Source organism: Periplaneta americana, chromosome 14, assembly GCF_040183065.1.
Source record: "Periplaneta americana isolate PAMFEO1 chromosome 14, P.americana_PAMFEO1_priV1, whole genome shotgun sequence".
Lineage (NCBI taxonomy): Eukaryota > Metazoa > Arthropoda > Insecta > Blattodea > Blattidae > Periplaneta > Periplaneta americana.
The window spans coordinates 8530778-8555540 of record NC_091130.1 but is presented as its reverse complement, the minus strand read 5'-3'; the positions used below and the strand labels follow the sequence as shown (position 1 = coordinate 8555540).

At 34.9% G+C, this 24763-nt stretch overlaps 2 protein-coding genes across 6 annotated transcripts in view; both read right to left on the bottom strand.

The window, feature by feature from the left end:
* Positions 1 to 1598: 1598 nt before the first annotated feature.
* LOC138713120 (dynein light chain 1, cytoplasmic) lies at positions 1599 to 4702 on the bottom strand. 3 transcript variants are annotated; one of them, XM_069844905.1, is made up of 4 exons: positions 4535 to 4702; positions 4211 to 4277; positions 3151 to 3268; positions 1599 to 3064 (listed from the first exon to the last, which is right to left on the bottom strand). In XM_069844905.1, the coding sequence occupies exons 2-4, from the start codon at positions 4264 to 4266 to the stop codon at positions 2903 to 2905; spliced, it is 336 nt and encodes a 111-aa protein (XP_069701006.1). In that variant the 5' UTR covers positions 4267 to 4277; positions 4535 to 4702; the 3' UTR covers positions 1599 to 2902. The 3 variants fall into 3 exon arrangements, with proteins under 3 accessions (XP_069701006.1, XP_069701008.1, XP_069701007.1); XM_069844907.1 differs by lacking the exon at positions 4211 to 4277 and having other exon boundaries at positions 4535 to 4692; XM_069844906.1 differs by lacking the exon at positions 4535 to 4702 and having other exon boundaries at positions 3705 to 4277.
* A 7250-nt stretch (positions 4703 to 11952) lies between these two features.
* Set8 (SET domain containing 8) overlaps positions 11953 to 24763 on the bottom strand; it is a 28918-nt gene continuing 16107 nt past the window's right edge. For 2 of the 3 annotated variants that reach the window (XM_069844900.1, XM_069844901.1), the window contains exon 6: positions 11953 to 19666. In XM_069844900.1, coding sequence (XP_069701001.1) covers positions 19456 to 19666 — 211 coding nt within the window. In that variant the 3' untranslated portion in view covers positions 11953 to 19455. Of the gene's footprint in view, positions 19667 to 24376; positions 24564 to 24763 lie in introns of those variants that run through there. The other variant, XM_069844903.1, reaches the window with a different exon arrangement.

Genomic DNA, 24763 nt, shown 5'->3' with positions numbered 1-24763 from the left:
GTCATATGACCTGAGCATCCTCTTGTACACAATACTTACCATTTATCTTTATATATTTACTCAAATACTGATAAGACTGCAATAATTTGGAACACTCACTGTACCAAAGTTCAAAAAATGTTTACAGAAATATAAAGGAAAAATATCTTTAGAAATATCCACGAAAACTCAGTGCAGATCAATAATATGGTTTAAAAAGTGGCAGAGAATATCAATCTTGGTTAATTATTTTGGTGTATAATTTTCTAACTTGAATCAAGGTAGCTGAAACTTAAATAGCAGCACCTAAGACTTTATTTCAATGTAGTGAGAGTATTATGAATACACGAATCTAAAAGGATTACTGCTCTACTGGAAACTCCAATTTTAGGTCTACATATAGAATAGAAAGATAATATGTTACATTAAATTTGTAAGGTGGATTTAAAAACTACACACTATGTATTCACGTTAAGCTGAATAATTTATTACTTCTAATAACGATAAAATCTTTACTGATGAACGTTTTTGAAAAGTAGTAACTACTTCACTGTGTAAATATTGAAAGTTTGGTGGTTTGGTTCATCGAAACTAGTCAGTGTATCCAAGAATGAAAGATAAAATCTTGCCTACTTCACCCTATCTTAAAAAGGTAAGTACCTAATGTTTTAGACCAAGCTACTTCACATCTTTGAATTTTTCTTCTGCTTCTAATTCATATAGTGTTCAGAAAGCTATTTGAATTACTAAAACAGGAATTTTATTTTAGCACATGTAATTTAACTTCACACACTTTCCTTCAAAAATTGGGGCTATTAATTTCTCGAAACTATTAAACTTTCTACCAAAATTCCAAGGAAAAAAAAAATGTGCTATTAAGGTAATGAAAAATCTTCTCATACAGGATTTTGAAAAATAATTTATCCCATATCACCAGCACTTAAAACAATTCCTAGAAATTTATTTTACAACAAATGTATTCCCTGGACAAATTTGCAACTTTAACAATCTTTCTATTTAATTTTCAGACATGCTGATTTACTTTTTCAGAGAAAATCTATCTCTTGCAACTGCCACATTCCCATTTCAACAGAATTGTTTCAGATATTTGAATACTATTCGGAGACTAAGAGGAAGGCAGAAAATAGGAAAGACTGGAGACACTGGGTTTGCCGTGAAAGACCTACCCTTGGACAGAACACTATGAATGGAATATGAACACAGCTCAACTTTCTCAAACTCAAACTGGATCCAATGCAGAGTAGCATCTACAATCAGCGCCACTAGAGGGGTAGGAGGGAATTGGAGGTAATACAGTAATATGCAATGTATCAGATTCCTTACGTGTCATCACACTTTTAAGAATACACTAAAACAATTATAGGATAAAAGTTGAAATCCTTACAGACAGTTAACACATCACTGTGTTAGCTTGAACAAACATCACAAATTATTTTTAATATATTCCATCTCTGCAATCAAGTAGAACAGCACAGCAGTATTTTCATGAAATACGCGGACGCCAGCCTCGTGTTGCTTGGACCACTGAACCACTGAAATTCACTGGCAAGGACAAAGGATGGGCAAAGGAGAAGGCCATTCAAATATTAACAAATGTATTTAAACTTGTGATATATCAGTTTAATGCATGTTGTCTCTATGTTAATATAATAATTATAATACAGAATACAGAAGAGTGTTTACATCTGAATAAACATCTCCGAAACGAGTAGATAATTTCTCTAGAGAGCACCAACTCAATGACAAAATAGCAACCAGGAAAATACTTGTGTGATACAACATTACGTTTAGAAAAGTGAGACACTGGTCGCACAACTCGTGTTATCAAATGTCTAGTTGGGTGTTGTGCGAATTATTTTTTTATTTCGTTTTGTTTTTTTCTTTAAATATACTTTTTTGCACAGGGCTCCATTTTGGCAAGCATTAACTTTTAAATTGAGACAACCACCATCTGATGGTGAAATAGAATCTGCTAAGCAAATGCTGAAGCCCGCCACTTCTTTCAACACCTCGCCCCCCACTCCAACTACACAGCATTTCGCGTTATTTTCTCCAAGAAATAATACTTTATCTGAGAGACAAGATTCAGCATTGTCTATGCATCTTTCCAGAAGAATAATTCACAGCAATTTATCTGATACAATGGAGAAAAACATGTAAAAACAAAATACATGGTACCGTAAATTACAGAAAGTGAAATAATACATACAGTGGGCCTCTTCAGAACTTTACACTCACACACACAAACACCCGCACACACACACTCATAAAAAATTGACTTAACACTGTACTATTTATCTAGAGCAATGAAAACAAAAAACAAAAGCGATGGTTCTTTTTTCCTTGGGACGATACATCAAACAGCCGCTTTGACTTACTTCCTACAGCGTCTCTAATGAACACAATATCGGAACAAAGCTGCACAACTCATTTAAACAGCTATGTCGAGTAGGTACTTCTTTCAAGTACAACGTCCAAAAGATTCATCCATTCCCCCAATTATAACAAAACTCAAATTGGAAACTATGGAGACATTCACACCATTTACGATTGAAAAATACCAAAACAATGTCAATACTGTGGCTTTCCCCAGGGGTGGACTCACTTCCCTCATTCTAGAGCAAATAAAAGGTCTAATTTGGTTTAAAAAAATCAAATCAGGGTTACAAAGTCAAAACTGTGCCTTTGCCCTCCTGCAAAATTGTTTCGCCTGTTGAGAAAAAAAAATAAAATTAACTTGTGATTTGGTTAAGACATTAATCTACATGTGGGTAGCAAAGTCAGATTAGAGTTATTGAATTTATGAATAGTATGATTGCTCATCTTCCCCCCTCCCTCACCCCCCTTTCCCCTCCCTCACATGGCAATGAGATTTGTGAATTTGGGACGGATAGTGCATCATCTACCCGCTTTTGAACAGGAGGATTGCCACCTGGCCCAGGTAGAAGTAGATAAAGTGCCTGGTCTCGTGGGTAACATAGCTGCCGAAGTTACGTCCCACAATACAATGCCACGTCGGATTGTATTTCTTGTCAAACTCCTTTTTGATATATGCTGCAATATCCTGTAAAAAAATTTCAACACATTACAAACATGATGCCCCACAAAACCGACGGATGCGCTCACCAGTTCTTCCATGCAGACACATACTTTTTCAATGTTGTACTTTTCCAGAGCTTGTGTTGCACAGTCTACAGCATCCTGCTGCATCTCTTCCGACATATCAGCATTTTTGATTACAGCTTTGCGTTCTGACATCTTGTTTGACCTGCAACAATGCGTACAACACAAGCACTAGCACCAACCGGATAGAAAAAAAAATTGAAAAATTCATTGCTTTTAATGCATGCAGAAATAACCAAGTTTCACCTAAATCATGCAATTACAATCTGAGATAGAACACAACTAATCAAGAAATTGTAAATTAATCGCAAACCTGACGAGGTTACTTCTCGCAACCCGGGACAGTAGCTGTCACTTCTAACTCCATATCATGGCAGATAATGCCAAAGTGCCGAGCATATTATATAAAAATGGAAAAATATGGAATAATCCTCCCAGTCCCATAAGTGAGCCTTATATGGCAATGAAATATTAAATATTGAATAAAAATCAGCATCCAACCACGACTACGAACTGAGGCAAGAGGGAAATGTAAAGAACGTCAATTTGTGTAAAATAAACGAAAAGAAGGTGTTCCTTACCTTAAATTATAAACTAATGCTTAAACTGGGTGAATTATTACGCTGCAGCACTTACAAAATGCCTTAAACAAAGTATGCCGTCGTCTAAATGTGAAACACTATTTTTTCACAACCATTAACTCTTTGCGGGCAAATCTTCTTCATTGAAACTAAATTCCAGCGTTCTTATTGGCTAGAGCTCAGAGTCTTCTACCAGGGTCTTCTATCAACCCATCATGCAATGTACTGCAGTTTTATTTCTTCTTATTCTTTTCCATGCGCAGTGGCCTTCGTACAACAGTTGTAGGCCGTGTAAGCATGCAAATCAATGTCGTAAAATTTCGAAAACTAAAATATAGTAATTGAAGTCCAAATTAAACAAAAGAAAACATTTAGCGCAAAGCAAGCAGCCGTACATACAATTTTCAAAGAATATAGATTGAAAACACTTTGCAGTACCCCAGGCATTTTGGAGAATCCAATCCATGCACTACATGGTTATGAATTAGAATTCTGAATTACTGTACCAATTTATGTTCAATTTAATGGAGTCAGAAAATGTTGCTTTTATGGTACTGCTCATGGGATGTAAGTCTAGAAGCACAGAAAAGAGACACAGACCTGTCAAAATGAGCTTGTTTTGTAGCTACATTTTGAAAGGAGAAAGCCCAGTGACATTTTGGCGAAAAGCATTGTACATCAAAGCAATATAATTTTCCAATTCGGAATAACACTATCCTGCCCAATATATCGTGATTGCCGTGTTCCATTATAAGTGGCTAACTTATAAACATACTATAATTGAAATGCAAGAAGCTTTAAATATAATATGTATGTGAGATTTGATTTACCTTTAAATTGAAGATCAATGCTTGTCTTCCTTTCGAATTAGACTTTTCAATTACGCTCTTATTTTAGACACTAAACTACAATATTAAAATACCGAAAATATAAATATATATTAAATTATATGAACCACAAGTCCACTTATAAAAGACGAAATCGTATCCCTTTATATTATTAGTTTATATATGCCATAAAATCGTGATTTTCCGTGTAATGTTCGGCAACAATCGGTTTCAATCGATGGACCAACACCATGGGTATTAGAAAGTGTGACCAAACCCGGAATCTGTACAATAATCCGAAGGTTTCCATCTTTATTTCCAGAAATCGTATACAGAGTCCTCTATTGACGACCAACACAAAGACGACGACTACTATTTTGCGGTGACATTGAAGACCAAGGGATAATTCTTCATAATAACATAATCATTCAATACATGATACTTTTTACCGCTGATTAATTAACCATTTGTATAGTATAAGTACAATATTTTCTACTCCATAATAATGGCATGGGCTATAGTGTCGTTGAATTAACAGAGACGAGAAGTGCTAGTTTGGTGTGTATAATGACAGATGGGGCAACAATCGTTGAATTGATTAAATTCACCAAAAAAAAATGTAGGCATTGGAGGCGATGTGCTGTTGACCATTTTTTTTTATTAAATTCCTATGATATACTATGTGTAGCATTTTCAGCTCATGTTATATTTTGAATTATACAAAATTGGCAATATTGGATGCGATATAATTTTGTGTAAAAGATCAAATGTGTTGAAAGCACAAAAACATAACGCACGTTATCATAGAAAAAATATGTTCGTACAAAAATTATATTGTCATCGGAATTAACAAGTATTTGTTTCTTACGTCTATGAGCAGAAGATACTCAAAGATAATAAAATGTCATATTATTCCGTAACCTAGCAACGGCCTGTGGTTACTATTGATTTCTCATACTGGTCTGTACTGCAGATCTGCGCTCACTATGTTGACGTTAAATTTATTCAAAGGGAAGGAAAGACAGGAATGGAGAAGCGTTGCTAGACATTCTAGTTTTCTTTTTTTCAGTTTATAAAAAAATGTAAAAGATGAAAATATGTGGCCAGTTAATTTTTGTAACAAATGTTCAAATTTAATTAGCGCCTTCTGCTGGCGCACAATTCCGAACGGCTTGAACGTTAACTCGTTCTAATCCCATCGAACCCGAGAGCAATTCTGGTAATACAAACTAGCGTTTGGAGCAAATTTCTAAGGTGGACTTCCGCTTCTCATTCCAACTATTCCAAGTTCTAAAAAAATCCACATTCACGTGGCGAGTAAAATAGTGTCCCAACAAGAACACCGGATTTAATGTGAATAAATGCAACGAAAACATACAACAGATAACCTCTCACAAGGACAGAAAGTGTGGGCATATCTGGGAACATTTAGACCAGAAATTCTTTGTCACACGAAGTCATGCCCATAGACATGCCTTTGTCTTGATTTCTGACAATACTATCAGTTTTGTTGGTTGTATGCCACAGTTTAATTGCAAATTTTCACTTCATAAACGTTTTCACATTATGTTGCTAATAATAATGACTTTTTCTACTAATTTATAATAATAATAATAATAATAATAATAATAATAATAATAATAATAATACCAGTACCTGTTTCATTTCATACATCTCACAAAGATAAAAAAAAATTAAATTTTTCCTTTCACCATGTTAACAATGTCAAAAGAAGTGTTTATACAAATTCTGGCCACTCAACCGCAATTACGAAGGCCGTAAAAATAAGTTCGCCGGGCCTGTTAACAGAAAGAAAACACAATTTCATTGGAAAAATTTATTGGAACAGACATAGCAATTGTTGAGCTATTTTCAAACATATTCCCCACCGGAAGTGAGACATTTGTTGAAAATAGAGCAACAATTACTATATCCGTTTCAATAAATCTTTCCATGCAATTGTGCTTTTTTTTTTTCTGTAAACAGCCCCAAGAAAATCACTTTCTGAACGGCCTCGTAATTGCGGTCGAGTGACCAAAATTTGTATAAGCACTTCTTTTGACATTATTAACATGGTGGAAGACAAAAATTTAACTTTTTTATCTGCCCCCATCAGAATGTTTGCTTGTGAGCTAGTCATGTGACTATGAGATGTAGAACCTGTCAAATACAAATACATCATACTAGTATTGCTCGACCAAGGCAAGTGGAGCCGTGGGTGTAATGTGAACTATCGTGATGTCGTATTACGAATGCAGGAGCATACAAGTGGCGCTCCGGGCTGCATGACTCCACTGGCATTGGTCGAGTAATATATAAGTTATACATTTACAATAATAACTGTTTACACTTTATGTGGTTATTTGATTACATGCATAAAAATCATCAGTATCATAGGAATTATGTATGAAGAGATGGTTTTCATGCTGGGCTTACAGTGAAAGATCTGCCCTTGTACAGAAAACTATGAATGAATTAACTAATTTAAGAGTTTGTTTTTGTTTGTATGAAAATTTTTTACAATTTCTGTAAGTTACTCATATTTCAATATTCTTGACATCTTATCTCTTATTTGGAGGTATTCCTTCGCTGTTGTCTGTTCTAGGCTTGACACAATATGCTGCAATTGAGCATATGGTCGTTTTATAAATAAAAATGTCAGAATTTCACATTTATGACAATTAAGGTATGTAATTTTCATTTTAGCAAACTTTCACGACTTGTGATTAACAGAAACCAAGCCTCTACCTAAATAAGGTGCAAAACAATACCATACCTCCATGCCCAAGACAAGAAAAACTGAACATTGCTTATGGGGTGCACACATTTGACCCAATTTTATTTTACTTTCAGTTATTCCGTCTTTTAAGATACTATATTTTAAATAAAGTGGGCATATATTCCATTCTACATTGTTATCCTTGGCTATTCCGTCCGTTGGATCTAACATCCCATTTTCATTTACAATTAATTTCAAACAATAGTGTTTCTGTAACAATGACATCACATTAAAGAAAGTAAACTATTCTTCACTTGCTGTAAGCCACATATGATAAATACATGGATTATAAGAACTACTACATTCACTGAATTAGCCACCAGATATTTCAGGCACCATACGGGAAAGGGAGTTTCTTTATCTTGGTAAACAAATGCTGCATCCACTATATGACATAAGTATGATATATGCCTTACTTACATATTTATTACTTTTCATAATTTAATTTTGCAGAAAATAGAGAATGGTGGAGCAGGAGCAATACCATTACAACACTTACAATATAGCTATCGACATTCTAAATTGTATGAGCTTATTTTCAGGAGGGAGGGCAAACTAACCCCTGGCACATGCCTTTGTTTTCAGTTCAGAACATTACAATCACTCTATTTTGAATGCTCGCCTGGTCTGAGAAGGGAATTAAAAGTTTTCAAACATGACAACTCAAGTATTGTCTCCAAGTAACATTCAAGATAGTTTTCACAATCTTGCAATTAATATCGGTGGCTAATTTTTTTATAAAGAATAAGTCAAATCTAAGTTATTGGCATTCTAACAAACTACAGGTCGCTTTTTGATGGGGAGTGCATCAGGTTTCTACACTTTTTTTTCCCTCTAAGGTTTGTTACAGATACAATGCATGGGTTTTTCCTTGTTTGCACTAAGACACAATTTTTCTGTCGGTATTTTGCATTGTCAATCACCGCTATTGTAAAAAAAAAATCGTACAATAAAATTTCTACCTTACGAACTCCTGTATAGTATAGAGTAATTCAAAAGTAAGTTACATTTTGAAATATGTATAACATTTTTAAAAATTAACGTGTACACAAAATGGTAACACATTTGTGTGTATCGAACAATGAGGTTTGTTAATTTATCACACTCATTTGTTTTGGTTAACATGTTTATGAGTCAAAAGTAAATTTACTTCTTATTGAATTTTTAAACCACTATCACTGACTATGTTTTAAAATGGTTTTGACTTTACCTCCCCATATTTAAACACCAGTTAACAGATTGTTATGTAACATCTTTGGTGATCACATAAGCAGACATTTTCCTAACACCTGGCCAGCACGTTCCCCTGATATCAAGCCATGATTTTTGGCTGTGGGGTTAGTTTTTTTAACTAATCCTACGACTATCAACGAACTAAAATTTGCAATTTCGCAACAAATTGAAGATATTCCACTAGAACTGTTAGTAAAGGCTATTGGCTGCGTTCAGCCGGAACAGCACTAATTCAGCTATTCATTTTTGCTGAGTTACAGCAGCTGTGAGTTGCTGAACGACCAGATTGCAAAATGTCTGCTGTGTTTACAAAGAAACACGCCATTGTTCTGTCTACTCCGGAATATAAGACACCATTAGTTGATATCTACCCCCTTCCACTTTCGCTGATTTGCTCAGGTTCGCAGCAAAAAAAAAATTTGCTACGAAAAATGGCGGCTGCTATTTCAGCACTGTCCGGGCTGAACACAGCCATTCACAACATAGAAGAAAAACTGTTGCTTGTTGAACAAAATGGCGGACATATTCAACATTTAAACAGGATCCAATAAACCCCATATCTTTATGAATATAAGTATGTTCTTGTTTTGTGTATATCTTAAATCTTAAAAAGGTTATGGCGACGTCAAAATGTAACTTACTTTTGAATAATCTGGTACAAAAACACTGAATTTTGAAGTGAATCCTTAGTACCGCCAAAATTATATGCATTATAATGTACCTTTATCTCTATTAACGAACACTTTTTGCCTTCATTATAACGAAATTAGAAAAACCCTAGTCAACTGTACTCCCCTCCAATTAGTGAATTCTTGTTTGGAACAGTAATTGCTGTACAAAAAATAGAATATGTACTAGGGAATATATTGCTGAATGTTACTCCTTCATAACTAAGTATGTATGTAAAATTTGTCCCTCAGTTCCGTCATGTAGAGATTTACTGTATTTTCAGCTGTTGATAGTATACAGTACAACAATGCCCTTTCGTAACTAAAACGAATCTACTGAAGATGAATGGTGTATGGGTTTGCAATTGTAAGAAGTTCTTGGGAGTCATTTTTACGGGGGGGGGACTATTTTACAAGTTGGGAGAAATACTTGTTTATCTTGCCAGTAGCAATAACATTCCTACTACATAGGTTAGTATGTAATGGTACAGACTTGTAATAATGTGTGTATCTAATGTCTACCCACTTCACTTACGTAATTCGAGTTCCGCATATTGTGGACAGATGGCAGGACTGTGACCCATTTTCAAGTTGCACTCCACTTCGGTGAACCATGCTATGGATGATGTGAATCTGTGGAGAGTTCTGTCGTGTACTAGGATGAGTGTAAGTGTAGTGCAGGGAATAGGTGAGGATGAAGATGAAGGGAAAACCCAGTGTCAGCACATGGCCTACTCCTGTTGACTAGCACCAAGGGGGGCCAGGCTTAACGTCCCCATCCAACAGACGAATCACCATCAACAGTGACATGTGCCTTCTCTTCACTGCAGGGAGATTTGGGATTTAAGCCAGGCTTATTGATGCGCAATCTAGAGATTAGAAGTTGTGCACCACACCTCTCCTAGTCACGATGTAGAAATTTTACACGAAAATTTCTGACCCTGCCAGGAATTGAACCCGAGCTGACAAGCTACCTCAGAGCTAACTTGGCGGACATACTTACAATGTTCATTTTTGTTTTGCAGAAAAAAAATCAAAATTAAAAAAAGAAGCGACAGTTGGATAATCCAATGATTGGTTAATAGGATGACAGGTAATCGGGGTTGTACTGTATAAAAAAATAGAGAGTGTAGATCATACATGGGCACAATTTTCGGTTACGTGAGGCACTCTATTTGAAATAGTTTACTAGGAGAGGAGACTGCAGAGTAGGATGGGAAATATAAACTGCTGTGACCTGCATCACCTTATTGTAATCGCTAAGGCGGTCAGTGGCGAATTATTAGGAAAGCGCTTGGTTAACGTGAGAGACTCGAAAACTTTTATTCAATTTAGCAAATTAATTCGGCAGCTTTAATCATAAACCTCTTTACTATTTCTCCATCACTGAATTGATTTAAATCACAGGCGAGAAATTGCGTTAACTAGAGTCTGTGTGATGTATCTTGTCTCACTGTGAAAAGAGAGAGAAAGGAGATATGTCTTACTTCGTCTGTGTTGTTATGGCGATGGGGGAGTGGAGCGATGCCGTCCATCCATCCAGTGGCGGAAGGGACCAGTTGATACATTCTGTAGCGCAAAATAAAATTACAAAATATCTCTCTTCGTACTGTGTAATTCCGTCACTGAGCTTGTCTTTCAAGAAACTGAGTTCCGGCAGCCTGTACAATAACAAGGTTTTGAAAGGAATCCTGAAAATTTACAACCCTTCTATAATCTCCACCCTCATTTGAAGGGACTTGGTTTTATTGCTACTGAGACAAGATAAACCTTACCAGGTATAGCCAATAATATTCCATCACGTTGTCTACGTTTATTTTCTTGAATATTCTGGCATTAAGATTACTTAATAGATTTGCACGTTCTCAACCTAAAATAATTTCAGAAAATCGTATTTCGTTTTCTACGCACATTTGATATATTTTTTTTTTATAAATTTCTTTTGGAAATAATGCGTACAAACAACATTTAATTCCTCGTACCTTTTAATGCAGCGTGTTTAAGGTATAATGTCGTATTTAATATACTATGCAAATGTTAAGATCATAAATTTTCTTCGGAATAGTACGAAAAAATAACATTTAATTTGTCTTACCTTCTAATTCAACATGTTCTTTATGACATAAGGAGTAATGTCGTTGTATATTAAATTTATTAATGCCTAATAGGATTTTCGAGCATAACATACATCGTATGTTATCCCCTTCTAAACAGCATAAAAAAAAAAAAAACTCCCATTTCTCATGAAATAATCGTTTTCTAATGCGTACACACTGCTTTGATAATGCCATTATGCCACCACTGATATTGTTTATGAAACTGATATAGAACCTGCCCACACCTAAGAGCTACATGAGGGAGGAACGGGGACTGTGAAGATGTCACCCAGAGCGATAAGCTCTGTGAAGGTCAGTGAGGCACAATGCCCATGTATGGTGTAGATAAAGGAACTGAGAACAGTGAAGGACGATAATAAGGACTATAAAAGTTAATGAAAAAGCAGTATAAGGGATTGTAGTATTAGAAGAGATATTTGGTAAGACTGTAGGATAGTTAGAAATTACATTGTAATGGTGAAAAAAAAAAAAAAAAAAAAAAAAAAAAAAAAAAAAAAAAAAAAAAAATGCAAGTCCACCATGACAGATAATATGTATGTAAAGTTGTTTGACAATAAAATATATTTGGTACTCTTGAAAATGATACAGTAGGAAAAGGGTAAGAACAATAAAATTGGATACTGCTACAGTCTTAGAGTCACTTTATTTGTTGGAATCTACAAGAAATTATGTACAAAGATGGGGGGAAAAAGCTTATAATGTAAATAGCTAAAACAGGGACCTTAAAAAATGCGTATAAAATGTGACCTACGATAGAAGCTGCATATTGATGTGCCATGCCTTCACACTTCACATGGTCATGGTGACATTTTTCTTATGTTATATTTTGGCCCTGCTGGCAAGAAAAAGGAAACAACTCTGTAGAAATTCTTAATTACTTTAATAACACACATATCTTTACGTTCATTTCAATTTCTTTCTAATTAGCAAACTTTTTTTTAACATCACCTTCAACTCCTGGGAACAATGGTTACAGATTATTTACGTATCTGATACATTGCAGATTAAAGTACTCATTGAAAGGACAAGTCAAATCCACAACATAGAAAAAAACAAGAGGACTTCTAACTCAACTATTCTTTTGAAATTTCAGGTACGGATTTGGAAAAATGTGCACAAAATTAGTAATACAGTAGAACCCCGATTATCCGTCACCCTATTAACCGATTGGCGGATTATCTGTCTATTTCTCGCTCTTTTTTTTTTCCTTCAGAAATAAATAACTTATATGAAGTGCTGTTTTGTACATATTAGTAGGTTCTACATTTGTTTTGTTAGAGAGTGTCACTACACAGCATTGTCTACCAATACAGGATGGGGCAGAGCAACTTGCTTATTTCAATTTGGTGCCCTGAAGCGACAGTTGCTCCGAGGAGGGTTGGGGTAAGTACATTCGAGAGGACGGGGCATAAAGTTGTAGCTCCGCTTAGTTTAGTTAGGATTATGGAGTGGATGACGGCGGAGCGCGCGTTCACTGTCGAGGCATACTTTTCTAACGGTCGCTCAATCATCGCCACGCATTCCGCACCCATTTCAATATTGCGCCCTGTGTTCTTGTTCTTGGCCGGCAGTAAATTGTTTCATGGGTAAATAACATCAGGGAAACTGGTGATGTGAAGAAAAGAAAACCTGGGCTTCCACGAACAGCAAGGTCACCACAAAACATTGATATGGTAAGACTTTCTGTTGTGTGATCCCCTCAGCGTTCTGCTCGCAAACATGCAGCTGCTCTTGGGCTGTCTGCTCGTTCTGTGAGGCGAATCCTTCATGAAGAACTGAAATTTCATCCCTACAAATTGGCGGCAACACTTCTCAGGACGCCTCATCTCCTTGAGGGGCGATCTGCACTGGCCTGCACAGTCGTCTGATTTAGCCCCCTGCGACTATTTTTTATGGGGCTATCTACAATCACTTGTTTACAATGATCGTCCTAGGACCCTGGCTCATCTGAAGAACAACATTCGTCAAGCTGTTGCCAACATAACCATCGATATGCTGGAAAGAGATGAACGAAACTTCCGAGTTTGATTAACGCAGTGTATTGAAAATAATGGACGCCATCTGCGTGATATCTTTAAAACTGTGTAAACATAAAATTTACATGTTGTACTTGATGTTGTTCAAAGAATTAAATATATATCTGCATTATTTTTGTTGTAATTGAATTTCTAAATAAGCAAGTTGCTCTGCCCCACTCTGTATAACTTGTATATAAAAATATGTCTTCCACTAGTGTTAATAGAAAACGTGTTTTGCTAAGTATCGAAAAAATGGAAATAATTCAATGGTTTGAGGAAGAGAAACTGTGGCTCATCTCGCATCGGAATATGAGATTGAAGTTACAACTGCGCGATTTAATAAAACAAAACGAAGATAAAGTGTAAAAAGTATATAAATCTACAACATAAAACCTCCTTTATTCCTATCTTTCCTGAGACAGTCATTACAAAGGGCTTCTTTGGCCCTTAAAAACCTGTCGTTGACAACCAGACTTAAAATTAGTGAACTTCTGATCCACTACCTAGCGAGTTAAATAGAAGATCATGGAGGAAATTACAAAATCTTCCATGGTACAGATTATCCGATTTTTTCGATCAACCGTTCAGTCCACCCCCTTCATTACCACAGATAATAGAGGTTCTACTGTATAAGACAAATCCACATCACAGAAAAAAAAAGAGAACTTCTAATTCAATTATTCTTTCGAAATTTCAGGTACGGATTTGGAAAAATATGCACAAAATTAGTAGCAGTGAGATCCTGACTTCGATTGTAGTTGGCTGTGAATGTTTTGCTTACCCAGCCTCCCTAATATTTTCAACATATTACTTTTCAATACCTTCTACTACAAATAACTACACTCTAAAGAATGTATCATAATACCGATACATTAGTTTTCAGAAAGAAAATTACTTTTTCTGATTGCCTAGGACTCAATCCAACAATTTTTCTTTAAATAAAACACCTTAAATCGAACTCTCTCATACTAAAAGTTGTAATGTCCCCTGTAAATCTAAAATTTACAATATGTTGTAAAGAATATCAGTTCTCTAGTTTTCAAGATCTTATTGTGTAAATATACAAAATATGAACATATAAACTGAACGTCATCTTTATATACAATTTTTTTCTAGAGCAACTATTTTTTAATTACCCCTTAACATTCAAAAGTTCCTGTACAACGATACTGCAGATAAGTAGCCTAATCGTATTCTTAAAACAAACGCCATTTTATCCAGTCACAAAATCAACAACATATCAAAGTCACTTTATTCCGAGGAACGACTTGGAGTACATGATAGGGCCTTACTATGTGATAAATCTCGTTAACATAACAGTATCTTCAACTTCAATTTATTATACAAACCTTTTCCGCTAATACGAAAAATAACTGCAGGTAAATATAATCAACTAAACATTTTATTAATACTCCTATGGCAGTATTGACTTTAGATAAAAATCAAAGTACTTACTCTTCAAACCTATCTTTAGACAGTTGACGAAACAACAAAGTATTAATAATACGTCTACAACAAAGGAGCCATTAGTAAGTCAATTAATCTGTACACTCACTGTTTACGTATTAACAATGCCTTCTGCTAATGGATCAATGTAACGTAATACATACATTGTTAATAAACTTTTCAATAAGAGTTCATCACACGAAAAAATTTTACATGCATAAAATATCAGTCTTTCCAAGATCTGCACATATTGTCTGAAAGATTTTTCAAATTAATGAATGTCTAATTATACTAATACTAAGAAACAAATCAATTATTACACGATTACCGTTTTTTTTAACATTATAGCCTATGAACAGTCTACAAATTTATCAACTTAAAGTATGAAGTATTTTAAAACAAAATTACACTTCATAAAAAGGTACCTTACCGGTATATCTAATATAATAACTTATTGTAACTATGGGGAAAAAAAAAAAAAAAACTCCCCCAAACTCAAAAGTTACAGGAAAATGGTAACAAATAAATAGTCTTTCTTACAAAATAAACGTTATGCTTGCAAATAATTATACTGTAACAGTTCTGTGCTAGAGCTGTAATTGCAATGTTAGAGCTATAGGCCACATTACAAGCAAAATGATCTGGAGTGCATAATACACACTTGTGGTAAAATTAAATTTACACAAAATTTCTCTTCAGCTGGTGCTGACATAAAAATATATCATACTTTCTTATATAATATGTAATCATGGCTAGATGTAAACATATTTACAAATTATTTTCAACACTACAACCAGAAGATGCATTGGTATAACAACTGTAATTTTTCAATGGAACGTACACACTTCACATCTATGAAGTCTGTTTCCCTTTTAATTATATTAACATAGCGAGGTCCATTACAGAGAGAGGGCAGAGAGAAAAAGATGTCGTAGACGACAAAAATTTAAATTGGTATACAATAACAAAAATAAATATTTGACTCTCTTGTTTTTTCTGGTAGTCACTTTTTTTCAAGTCAAGAGAAGATATTTGTCTATTATAAAATCCTCATTAAAAGCATTCAAATTTGCGGAGCTGTTGCATATTTTAATTAAAGGTTTTGTAATTATAATTATCATATACGTATTGTAATTTTTCTGAACAATTCGTGATTTCCATATCAAATGTTTTCTTCCTGCATTTATGTAACTATTAACACGTCCATATAAATTAAGACATTTAGCTATTTAATAATTATTGCTGTCTGAAGTTTGATTTCAAGAAATGATATTTTAGGTTGGTCTCCTTTATTTTTTTAGGCAACTCTGGTCACTTAATTATGCTACAAACACTAGCAAGTCATAATACATCAGTGCCCAGTTTCTGGAAAGAGAGTATATAGAGTTATCTATGATTTAACATGTTGATATGTTTAAAATGAGTTTCCAAAACAACAGTTATCATCTTAACAGTGATCTGTGCTTCAACTGGTAACTGTGTCTCAGCCTGTAGCTACCTGGCTGTTATTATTGTTTCGAATAAATACCTATATGCGGTGCTACTGCATTACTGTTTCATAAACTAAAATAACTGATATTAAATAATAATATAGACCATAATAAATTAATTTACTATATTTTTTGTGTAGTTATTACACGGTTCTTTAATTTAAAAAGTCTTGCACCTACTAGTACAGAGCGTACTGTGTACCTGTCAGTCATATTACTACTGAAAACTTCTGCAAACAAAAATAACTATATAAAAAAACCCCTAACAAAATACTAGTAGAGACAACTATGAACAATAGATACTGAACTTGAAGTTACCTCATCTATTAGTTACAAGCACTGATAAATCTACATTTAAATTTCCAGAAACACATGAAAGTTATCAGTGCAGTTAAATTTATAAGAGCAGTAAAGTAACAGAGTTAACTGAGATGTACCAGAAACTGGGCATAGATCTTGCTTACCAGTCCTTAACCATTTTTAATCTTTAAGTATCTAATTTTCTATATATCCAAAAATATCTGTATCAATATAATTTTTGCTCTAATTGCAAGTAAACATAAATATACAAAATAAATACCTTGCTCTCAATAGATTTACACATTGATGAGGTAGGATTTTTAATCATAATCTAAATAAGCAGAAAAGCCCCTGAGAATAATCTGTCAGAAGGAGAAAGAGAGAGAAAGAGGTAACAAGAATTACAAGAAAAATTCCCCTTCTTTCTCCTTCCAAATTCATCCTTCTTTCGTATACTTGTAATAAAAATATACTTTTAGGCTTCCATAATAGGATATTAGAATTAGCTTAACAGTCCTGTGTTCATCTAAAAAATAATACCTACTTATATCTAATAACATAGCTGCAATTCTCATCAATACGATGGACAGTCTGTCTCACTGAATGGATTCACCTCTCTCTCCTGAACATTGGATAAACCAGTTCTTGAAATATTCCTTTTTTGAAATCAACCTTCAGTCATTGAATACTTGAGCAGGAAGATACAACTGACTGTAAATCACCATTGTTATCATCTTAGTGTCTAAGAAAGGCTTTTATGAGATGGCAGTGTGTGTGTCTGAAACCTCCACTTCCTTCACTAATAATTGCTAATGAAAAGATAAATTCAATCTTAACTGCAAATAAATATGAAATTCTTGAAGTTTCATTGATCCAAATTCTGTTCATGGACTGCAACGGCCAGCTCCAACAAAATAGTTCTTGTTTACTTTAAGTTACTGATCATGTCCGAACGACAAAGTGTTTTTTAAGTTCAGGCTCTTTATAAAATCTTCTGGATGTCATGTCATAGAGAGAAAACATTGTATTGATTTAAAGTTTTTTTTTTTTTTTAACAGCACGTTTGAACTTAAGTCTTCTGTCAGTCAACAAAAATTTTGATTTTGGAAGGTACTGGACCTAATACGTATTTAAACAGCATCTTTCACACAAGTTTCAAATTACGTATATTTTCGTTTCTTTTTTCATTAAAACTACTGCCATAGCAAAAGAAACAAAAAATTATCCTAATTTAACACGGTTTAATATAACAAATAATGCTTACAAAGATCTCAATCATAATGCTGCATGCAAATAAAATCGTACTGTTTTTTGAGTAGCACAACAGCTTGACTAGCATTTCATTTCATGATTTGTTATAAAACACTTTACCATCACTCAATAAACAAAGGCAACAAAATAATTTTATATGTACAAAATTATAAATGAAATTATTCAGAAACGTGTACTCTTACTGCAGATCTCTCATAAACATTAATTAAAATACGTAAATAGAAGGACTGGGGATAGCAAGCTTGCCAGAAAGATGCTAACAACTTAAATAAGAAAGTGTCAGATATAATAAATAAAAATGCTATCACTTTGATAAGGAGAATGTTGTAACAGACCAACACACAATGCTCTCTCTCTGTTTTATTTGGGAAAGGGCGTAGAAAAAGGGGATGGGTATGAGAGTTGCAATTTTAAACAGCCAGACATGTTCTTGAACACAAATTGCAGAGAAATTTGACCGGTAGTTCTCTCAGATTTTCCAGATCATATCAATCGACTTATTTCTGTGCAAAACTATTTCTCTATGAAGTATTATATATTATCCAGGTCTAACAATGTAAAAATAAAAATGTGGTAAAGGCAAAATATTATTCTAGTACAGTTAAACGCACACAGACAGTAGTTTTAAAGTGTTAAATATAAAAATATTTCATTTGGGGAGACAAGTTTAAGAAGAAATTCAACAATAAAAAAGAAATCCTCTCTGCCAATATTATAGGCACTATGGATAAATCATAGGCAAGAAATTCTGCTTCTAGTAACGTTTAAGACACAGAATTTGTGTTTGAGCCATTCATTCTGACAGAGCCTATATTTTTTAGTTGTATGTCATGCGCTTGTGCACTCCTTTTGGAGGGTATGGAAGTTCTGGCAGTGGAACATTATTCTTCTTCTTCACAGTTTTAATATTATTTCTATTGAAAAAATCAGTTCTGAGAAACCAGCTACTAGCCATCAGTCATCTTAGAAAAGTTCCCATCACCATATCCATGTGAAGGCGACTATGAATATAATTGAACTGATCTGGTGAGATAAATAAAATGAACAATGGATATGCTCTGTCTCACATCACTTGTAAGTGAACGTCATGAGAGCCTGATGAAATATTTACACAGATTACCATAACTCGCAGAGTATGAAGTACAAATATCCTAAATACAAGTAAATACACATTCCACGCCCTCAACAAATGCATTCTCAGAGATCTTCTGCATTGGCAATGTACCAAATTCATTATTACAGCTGTCGCAGAAAAAAAAAATCTTAACACAGGTGACTTCAGTGCTACCAAATTACTATTTCTAATATGCAGGCAGTGATACCAACTCCCACAAAAAAAAAATCCTATACTATTAAACAACAATTTCAAAGCTACAACTATCAGTCGTCAGTTCATATTCTTCTCGAACACGTTTTAAACATTTCTTTCTGATCATCACAAATGCAATGTTAAGATCATAAAAAGTTCTTTCTAACATTTGTTGAGCACAAATCTAACCCAATGGGCCACACGATCAGCTGTTCAGGAGTCAGCACATACGTTCAAAGCTTGCCAGCACAACACATACTGCGAGTTCAATACTGGAGATGGTGGCGTGCACTTACGAGGCAAGCCAAGGGTGATAGCGCAGCGACTCTCTGCTGCGATCGCCGTAGTCGTACACCACTTCCTCGCCCGCCATGATGTCCTCCTTTGCAATGAGCACTAGGTGTGGCTTGTTCAGGATGCACACTGTCTTTGTAACGAGATTCCCACTCCTGCTGTGGTTCACCAACCGGCCCAGGCGGCCAGACTCTGCGGTTGCGTCCACACTGAAATAGGCAATCCTCGTCAGTGCCTCCAGATACTTCTAAAATCTTGTTGGTCTACAATTTGGACTTCATTTCTAACGTGGGCGTGTGTGTAAGGTGGTCCAATCATTCAGCACAGCAGGTGTAACAAGTAGGATATGAAAATGTGACAAACATTTCTCTGATTGGTGGGGCCTATACAAAAGTCATATTGACGCACGAGTTTTGGAAGGTTCGGGTCTATCTTGCCAAGCTACACACGGATATCATTTCCAGGCAGGGGTGAAGGAATAATTTTAAAAGTAAATTATTCAAACACGTGACCAGTACGAAGCTACTAACTCATAGCTTCAGATTTAATTTTCCCGTTCCTTTATCCGATCGTGATTGAGGGACTATTTTACCTCCGGAGAATTTTACACTGAGGGACTCCATGAATATAAACAGCTTTTGCTTCAGTAAAGTCTCATTTTACAAAACTATGGATCGACAATTGGCTCTCTTCTGACAAAGGAAAAATTTTACAGTCTGTACAAAAGAAACCAAATGACCTGGAAATGTACAAAAACTTGCCCAGACATGTTCAAACATTTTTAACAAGAGCCAGAACAGGTCACATTGTCACACAATTGTACCTACACCGATTTCACATTTCTGATAATCCTACTTGTCTGTGGTGTAATAATCATGATGAAGATCTGGAACACATTCTTCTATACTGTCCATCCATAAACCACAAAAGAAGTAAATTAAAATCATTAGTACAGTTGCAGAAGACACAGCCCTGCAGTATATATTGACTACACCCCAACTCTGGCTACTAGCAACAGGCATCTATAATGAACACCGATCAAAATACCCCTCATTTCTCGTGAAAAACAACTGAACAGACTACAGTGGACTTTATGTTGCCAGCAAACAGCTGGATACATTAAGAAGATTGATCCTATCATGATTGTTGTATGTATTTTTATCACTGAAATTATAAATCTTCATTGTTATTCCACGAATTTTTAGTACATATTTTACTCATTTTTATGAAAATGTTTTCTTTCTTCCTCATTCATGTTTAATTTTCGTTTGTGTGTATATGTAATTTTCCTCAGTGTTGTATAGTTATAATTTACGTCTAAATTTGTAATATTGGTACTTGCATATTTATTGAGTGTAACTTTTTTTTTTGTCAGTAGGTTATTTTACGACACTTTATCAACATTTTAGGTTATTTAGCGTCTGAATGATATGAAGGTGATAATGCCGGTGAAATGAGTCCGGGGTCCAGCACCAAAAGTTACCCAGCATTTGCTCATATTGGGTTGAGGGAAAACCCCGGAAAAAACCTCAACCAGGTAACTTGTCCCGACCGGGAATCGAACCCAGGCCACCTAGTTTCGCAGCCAGTGTAACTTCTAGCCTTATATTATTTTGTAATTATTATTTAGTATGTTCGCATTATTTTACTCAACTTGTGCTTGTATGACTATATAAATTTTTTAGTGTTCTTTAAGTTCTGTAATCATTAACTTGTATTACTGCAAACTGTATCCACTTCTTTTGTTTCTGGCGAAGTGGAAGAGAAAGCCCGATGGCCTTAACTTCGCCAGAATAAGTAACTATTATTGTTATAAGGAAGGCTTCAGCTGCTTGTAATATTTTGAGTTGATTTTTAAATTATAGTAAATGCAGGTTGTTGCAGAATTTTAACACGAACCTTCATTCTGTGTCATACTGTTAGAGTAAACTGTGTTGTCAATGTATAACTATGCACATTTTTCTTTGCATTTTCATGGTTTGCTTGTTTCTCAATTCTTTTATTTTTTTGGTAACATAATTTAAACTATAGTTGCCCATATGTCTTATTTTTTATTTACCCCTCTCAAATACATAAGACAACAGAACAGATTTTAGCTAATAAACACTATTCCTTCAAACAATTAATGGCACAAAATGCTACTTTTAAAAATATTTTTGCTATAAATAGAAAAAACTAATGCTATAATTTAACACCTCTAGACTTAGGCCGGCTGCACACAGAATCAGACACGACATAGGTCGGCTCATCATGACACTATGTTTTGCTTTATATTGTCTCACAGCGACAGCTGATTTGCTGGATGTGTGGGTTTGGAAAACTGGCCTAGACTAGAAAATGGTGTCAATGAATTAGGACTGTTGATATCAGAAATTCTATTGTATCTGGTTATTACTTCCTAAGGATGCCTAATACATCTAAAAATCTATACAACTGAAAGAGTCTTAAAATTAAATATTACCAATACAGTGCACAAACGTCATTTTGTATGTTTATGACTAATTCACGGGTAATAATAATGAAAAATATATTAAATCAATAATGAGTGATAGTATAGAGCCCACTACAAATTATTATTATTATTAATTCAAGTGTCGGCTGGAACAACGTTATAAGTTACATTTGGTAAAATTTACAGGAGCTGCAAAAATGTGTACACGTACGTTGTTCCTATAGGGTAGCAAACTTCTAGTGGACAAATTTCACGTACTGCATTGATGGACAGTTGTAAGCCGAAGAGTATAGCAAGGTAACATGATATACAACATTATTACACGGAAATACGCTGAATGGAAATTTTGTAACTTACAAGGTTGCTCCAGCCGACGCTTCAATTATTATTCACCTGGTGCTTTCATCTTATTTGCAATTTCCTCCTACATTTTAGAAACCATATTATTGTCCTGACTTTGTACAGAACGTATCTTTCCTGTATTAAAACAATTAATTCATCTGTATCGAGCTCCATTATGAATAATGTGCACTACACAACAATTATATCTGTAGATAGTGGAAGCTTGCAATTGTGGGTGTGGTTACTAATGATGCACAGTACACTGCAGCATTTGCTCGCGACAAAGTTCAAGCAGTCATCCAATGTTGTCTTCCCACGTCTGCTTGTGACTGTCTCATCACAGCTGATTCTGTGTACACCCCAGCATAAGAAACCAATGGGAGACAAGTCATCGGACAAAATGTTGTGTTGCACCTCGCTGCAACTGATTCAGGCTTTAAGGTGCAAATTTATAGTCTAATTTCTGATTAGTTTCGTCTCTAGAAATCGGCATGTAAAGTGGCAGGAACTCAGAACCAACAATAATGTGTACGGGCTATTCCATCTCAAATCGACCGAAATATAGAGAAAATTGACCTTGCAATTTTTAATTACAATGAAACTTTTTCTGTCCGTTGACAACTGTGATACAATACTTTGTGCAAAGTTTGAGGCATCAGAACTTCATAGTGTTTAAATTAAAAATATTTTAATTTATCGTATTTTCATAAAATTAGCAACTTTAAACTGTTGTGGCTCCGAAACCCTTTCACCCAATGATCAAAATCATGGTTTATTTTGATGCTGAGAAATTAAAGTTTATACTGACATGTAAACAGTTTTTCTTACTTTTTATGGAAATGGAGAAATTTAGATTTTTCTTCATTAAGACACCTTTGCCCATGAAAAAATATTTTTAAAATATATGGTTAGATTCCGCATTGAAAGTACAGATAAACACATATTTTTTACTGGTGCACCATTGATAAGAAAGTGTTGAAAACATCAAATAAAGAAAATAAATAGTATGCGTGTGAAGTAACCAGCTGAATGTGAGGCGGGATTTAGCCAAGACAAGCAAGGCCAGGAGACAAACACGTGATGTTTTGTCTAGTAGCGCATAGCTGGGCTAGCTTTATCACAAGTTTTCATAAACACAGGAGTAAAATGACGCCCAACACTCGCTTATCTTCAGCTCTCGGCCAGTGCGTGTGAAAATAATTTATTTAATATCCTCGAAACTTATTGCCGAGCCACTAAGCAAACAATGCCGAATCCCTCTTAATAATGCAAGGTTTTTTCTCAATATTTTTTTTACATTTTTACAAATGGGCAAAAAGACTGAAAGTAAGTAAAATCAGATTATCTGTCTCTCTGTATACAATAAAAATAAGGATTACTTCTTATCATAACCTACCAAATGTCAGCTTCAAAATAAGCTCTCGTTCAATGTTCTACAGTAAATGATTCCAGAGTTCTGAGCGCTGAAAGAGGCTTGTTTTTATAAAATACGCTAAATTTGTCGCTCAATAGTATGAAAACTGTTTGACTTTCGATAGTATATTTTTTTAAATGCACTGTCCTCAGCACCTTGTATAAGTAGGGAAAAAATTAGAGTATTAAAAAAATGCGAGGTTTTTTACTGATCGATTTCATATGGAATAGCCTGTACAGGAGTTAGTATGAGTGAAAGGATAGTTCAGAGAGACGACTTGAAGAATGGAACCGTGCACTGCTCTCCCACTCCAGCTTCTTCTGAAAATCTAGAGACTCTCCATCCTGCCTGGAGATTATCAGAGATAACCTAAATCCATTGAAAAAGAATATTGCGGTGTACAGATGTGCAAAGTGAAGATGACAGATTTGGTGCTATGGAATCAATTCTGGAATTATAGAAAGCAGACATGACCATGTTCCATTCTCCAAATCATCTCTGTACTGTTCTCTCACTCATACTAAAATTCCATGCAAGCTGCAGTCAGTTTTCAGTTCCATTACCATTCCATGCTAATTCTAAGAACCTATTATGGCCATGGGGAAAGATTTCGATATTTCTAGTAAATCATGTGGAAGTTACCTCTGACTGATGTTCTGGCTGATATGTACATCTATTATCAGGCAGTGCATCTCACTTGACGATATGTGACAGAGGAAGAACAATTGTTTGTATACATCTGAAGTCTGATTAGTGTAATATATAACTAGTCAGCGATGTATGCAATGAGGGGGAAGGAACTGGCCACCCTACCCCATTATCTCCTGGCCTAGTTGCCTCATGAGTGATGCCTTGTTGGTGTCACTTGTGGGGCTGAGACCTGTCTTCGGACAGTTGACTAAACAAAAAACATGTGGAAGTTACAGAGTGTTACTACGATGTTGCCACTCAACTGCATTTCCTTGAAAGCCAGGCAGAGTTTTTGTGTTTGTTAGTGATAAGCATGGAAATAAAGCTATGAAATATATGCAAACCTCAGTCAAATTTCAGTTTTTGCTTGGGGGGGGGGGGGCAAACAAGGTTTATTTAGGGAAGACA

Coding starts and splice junctions, on each gene's coding strand:
- LOC138713120 (XM_069844905.1), bottom strand. CDS start 4,266: ATGAGCAGTACCATAAAAGCAACATTTTCTGACTCCATTAAATTGAAC. Junction 3,269..4,210: donor ATTAAATTGAACATAAATTG/GTACAGTAATTC, acceptor GCATTGTTGCAG/GTCAAACAAGATGTCAGAAC. Junction 3,065..3,150: donor AAAAGTACAACATTGAAAAA/GTATGTGTCTGC, acceptor ATTTTTTTACAG/GATATTGCAGCATATATCAA.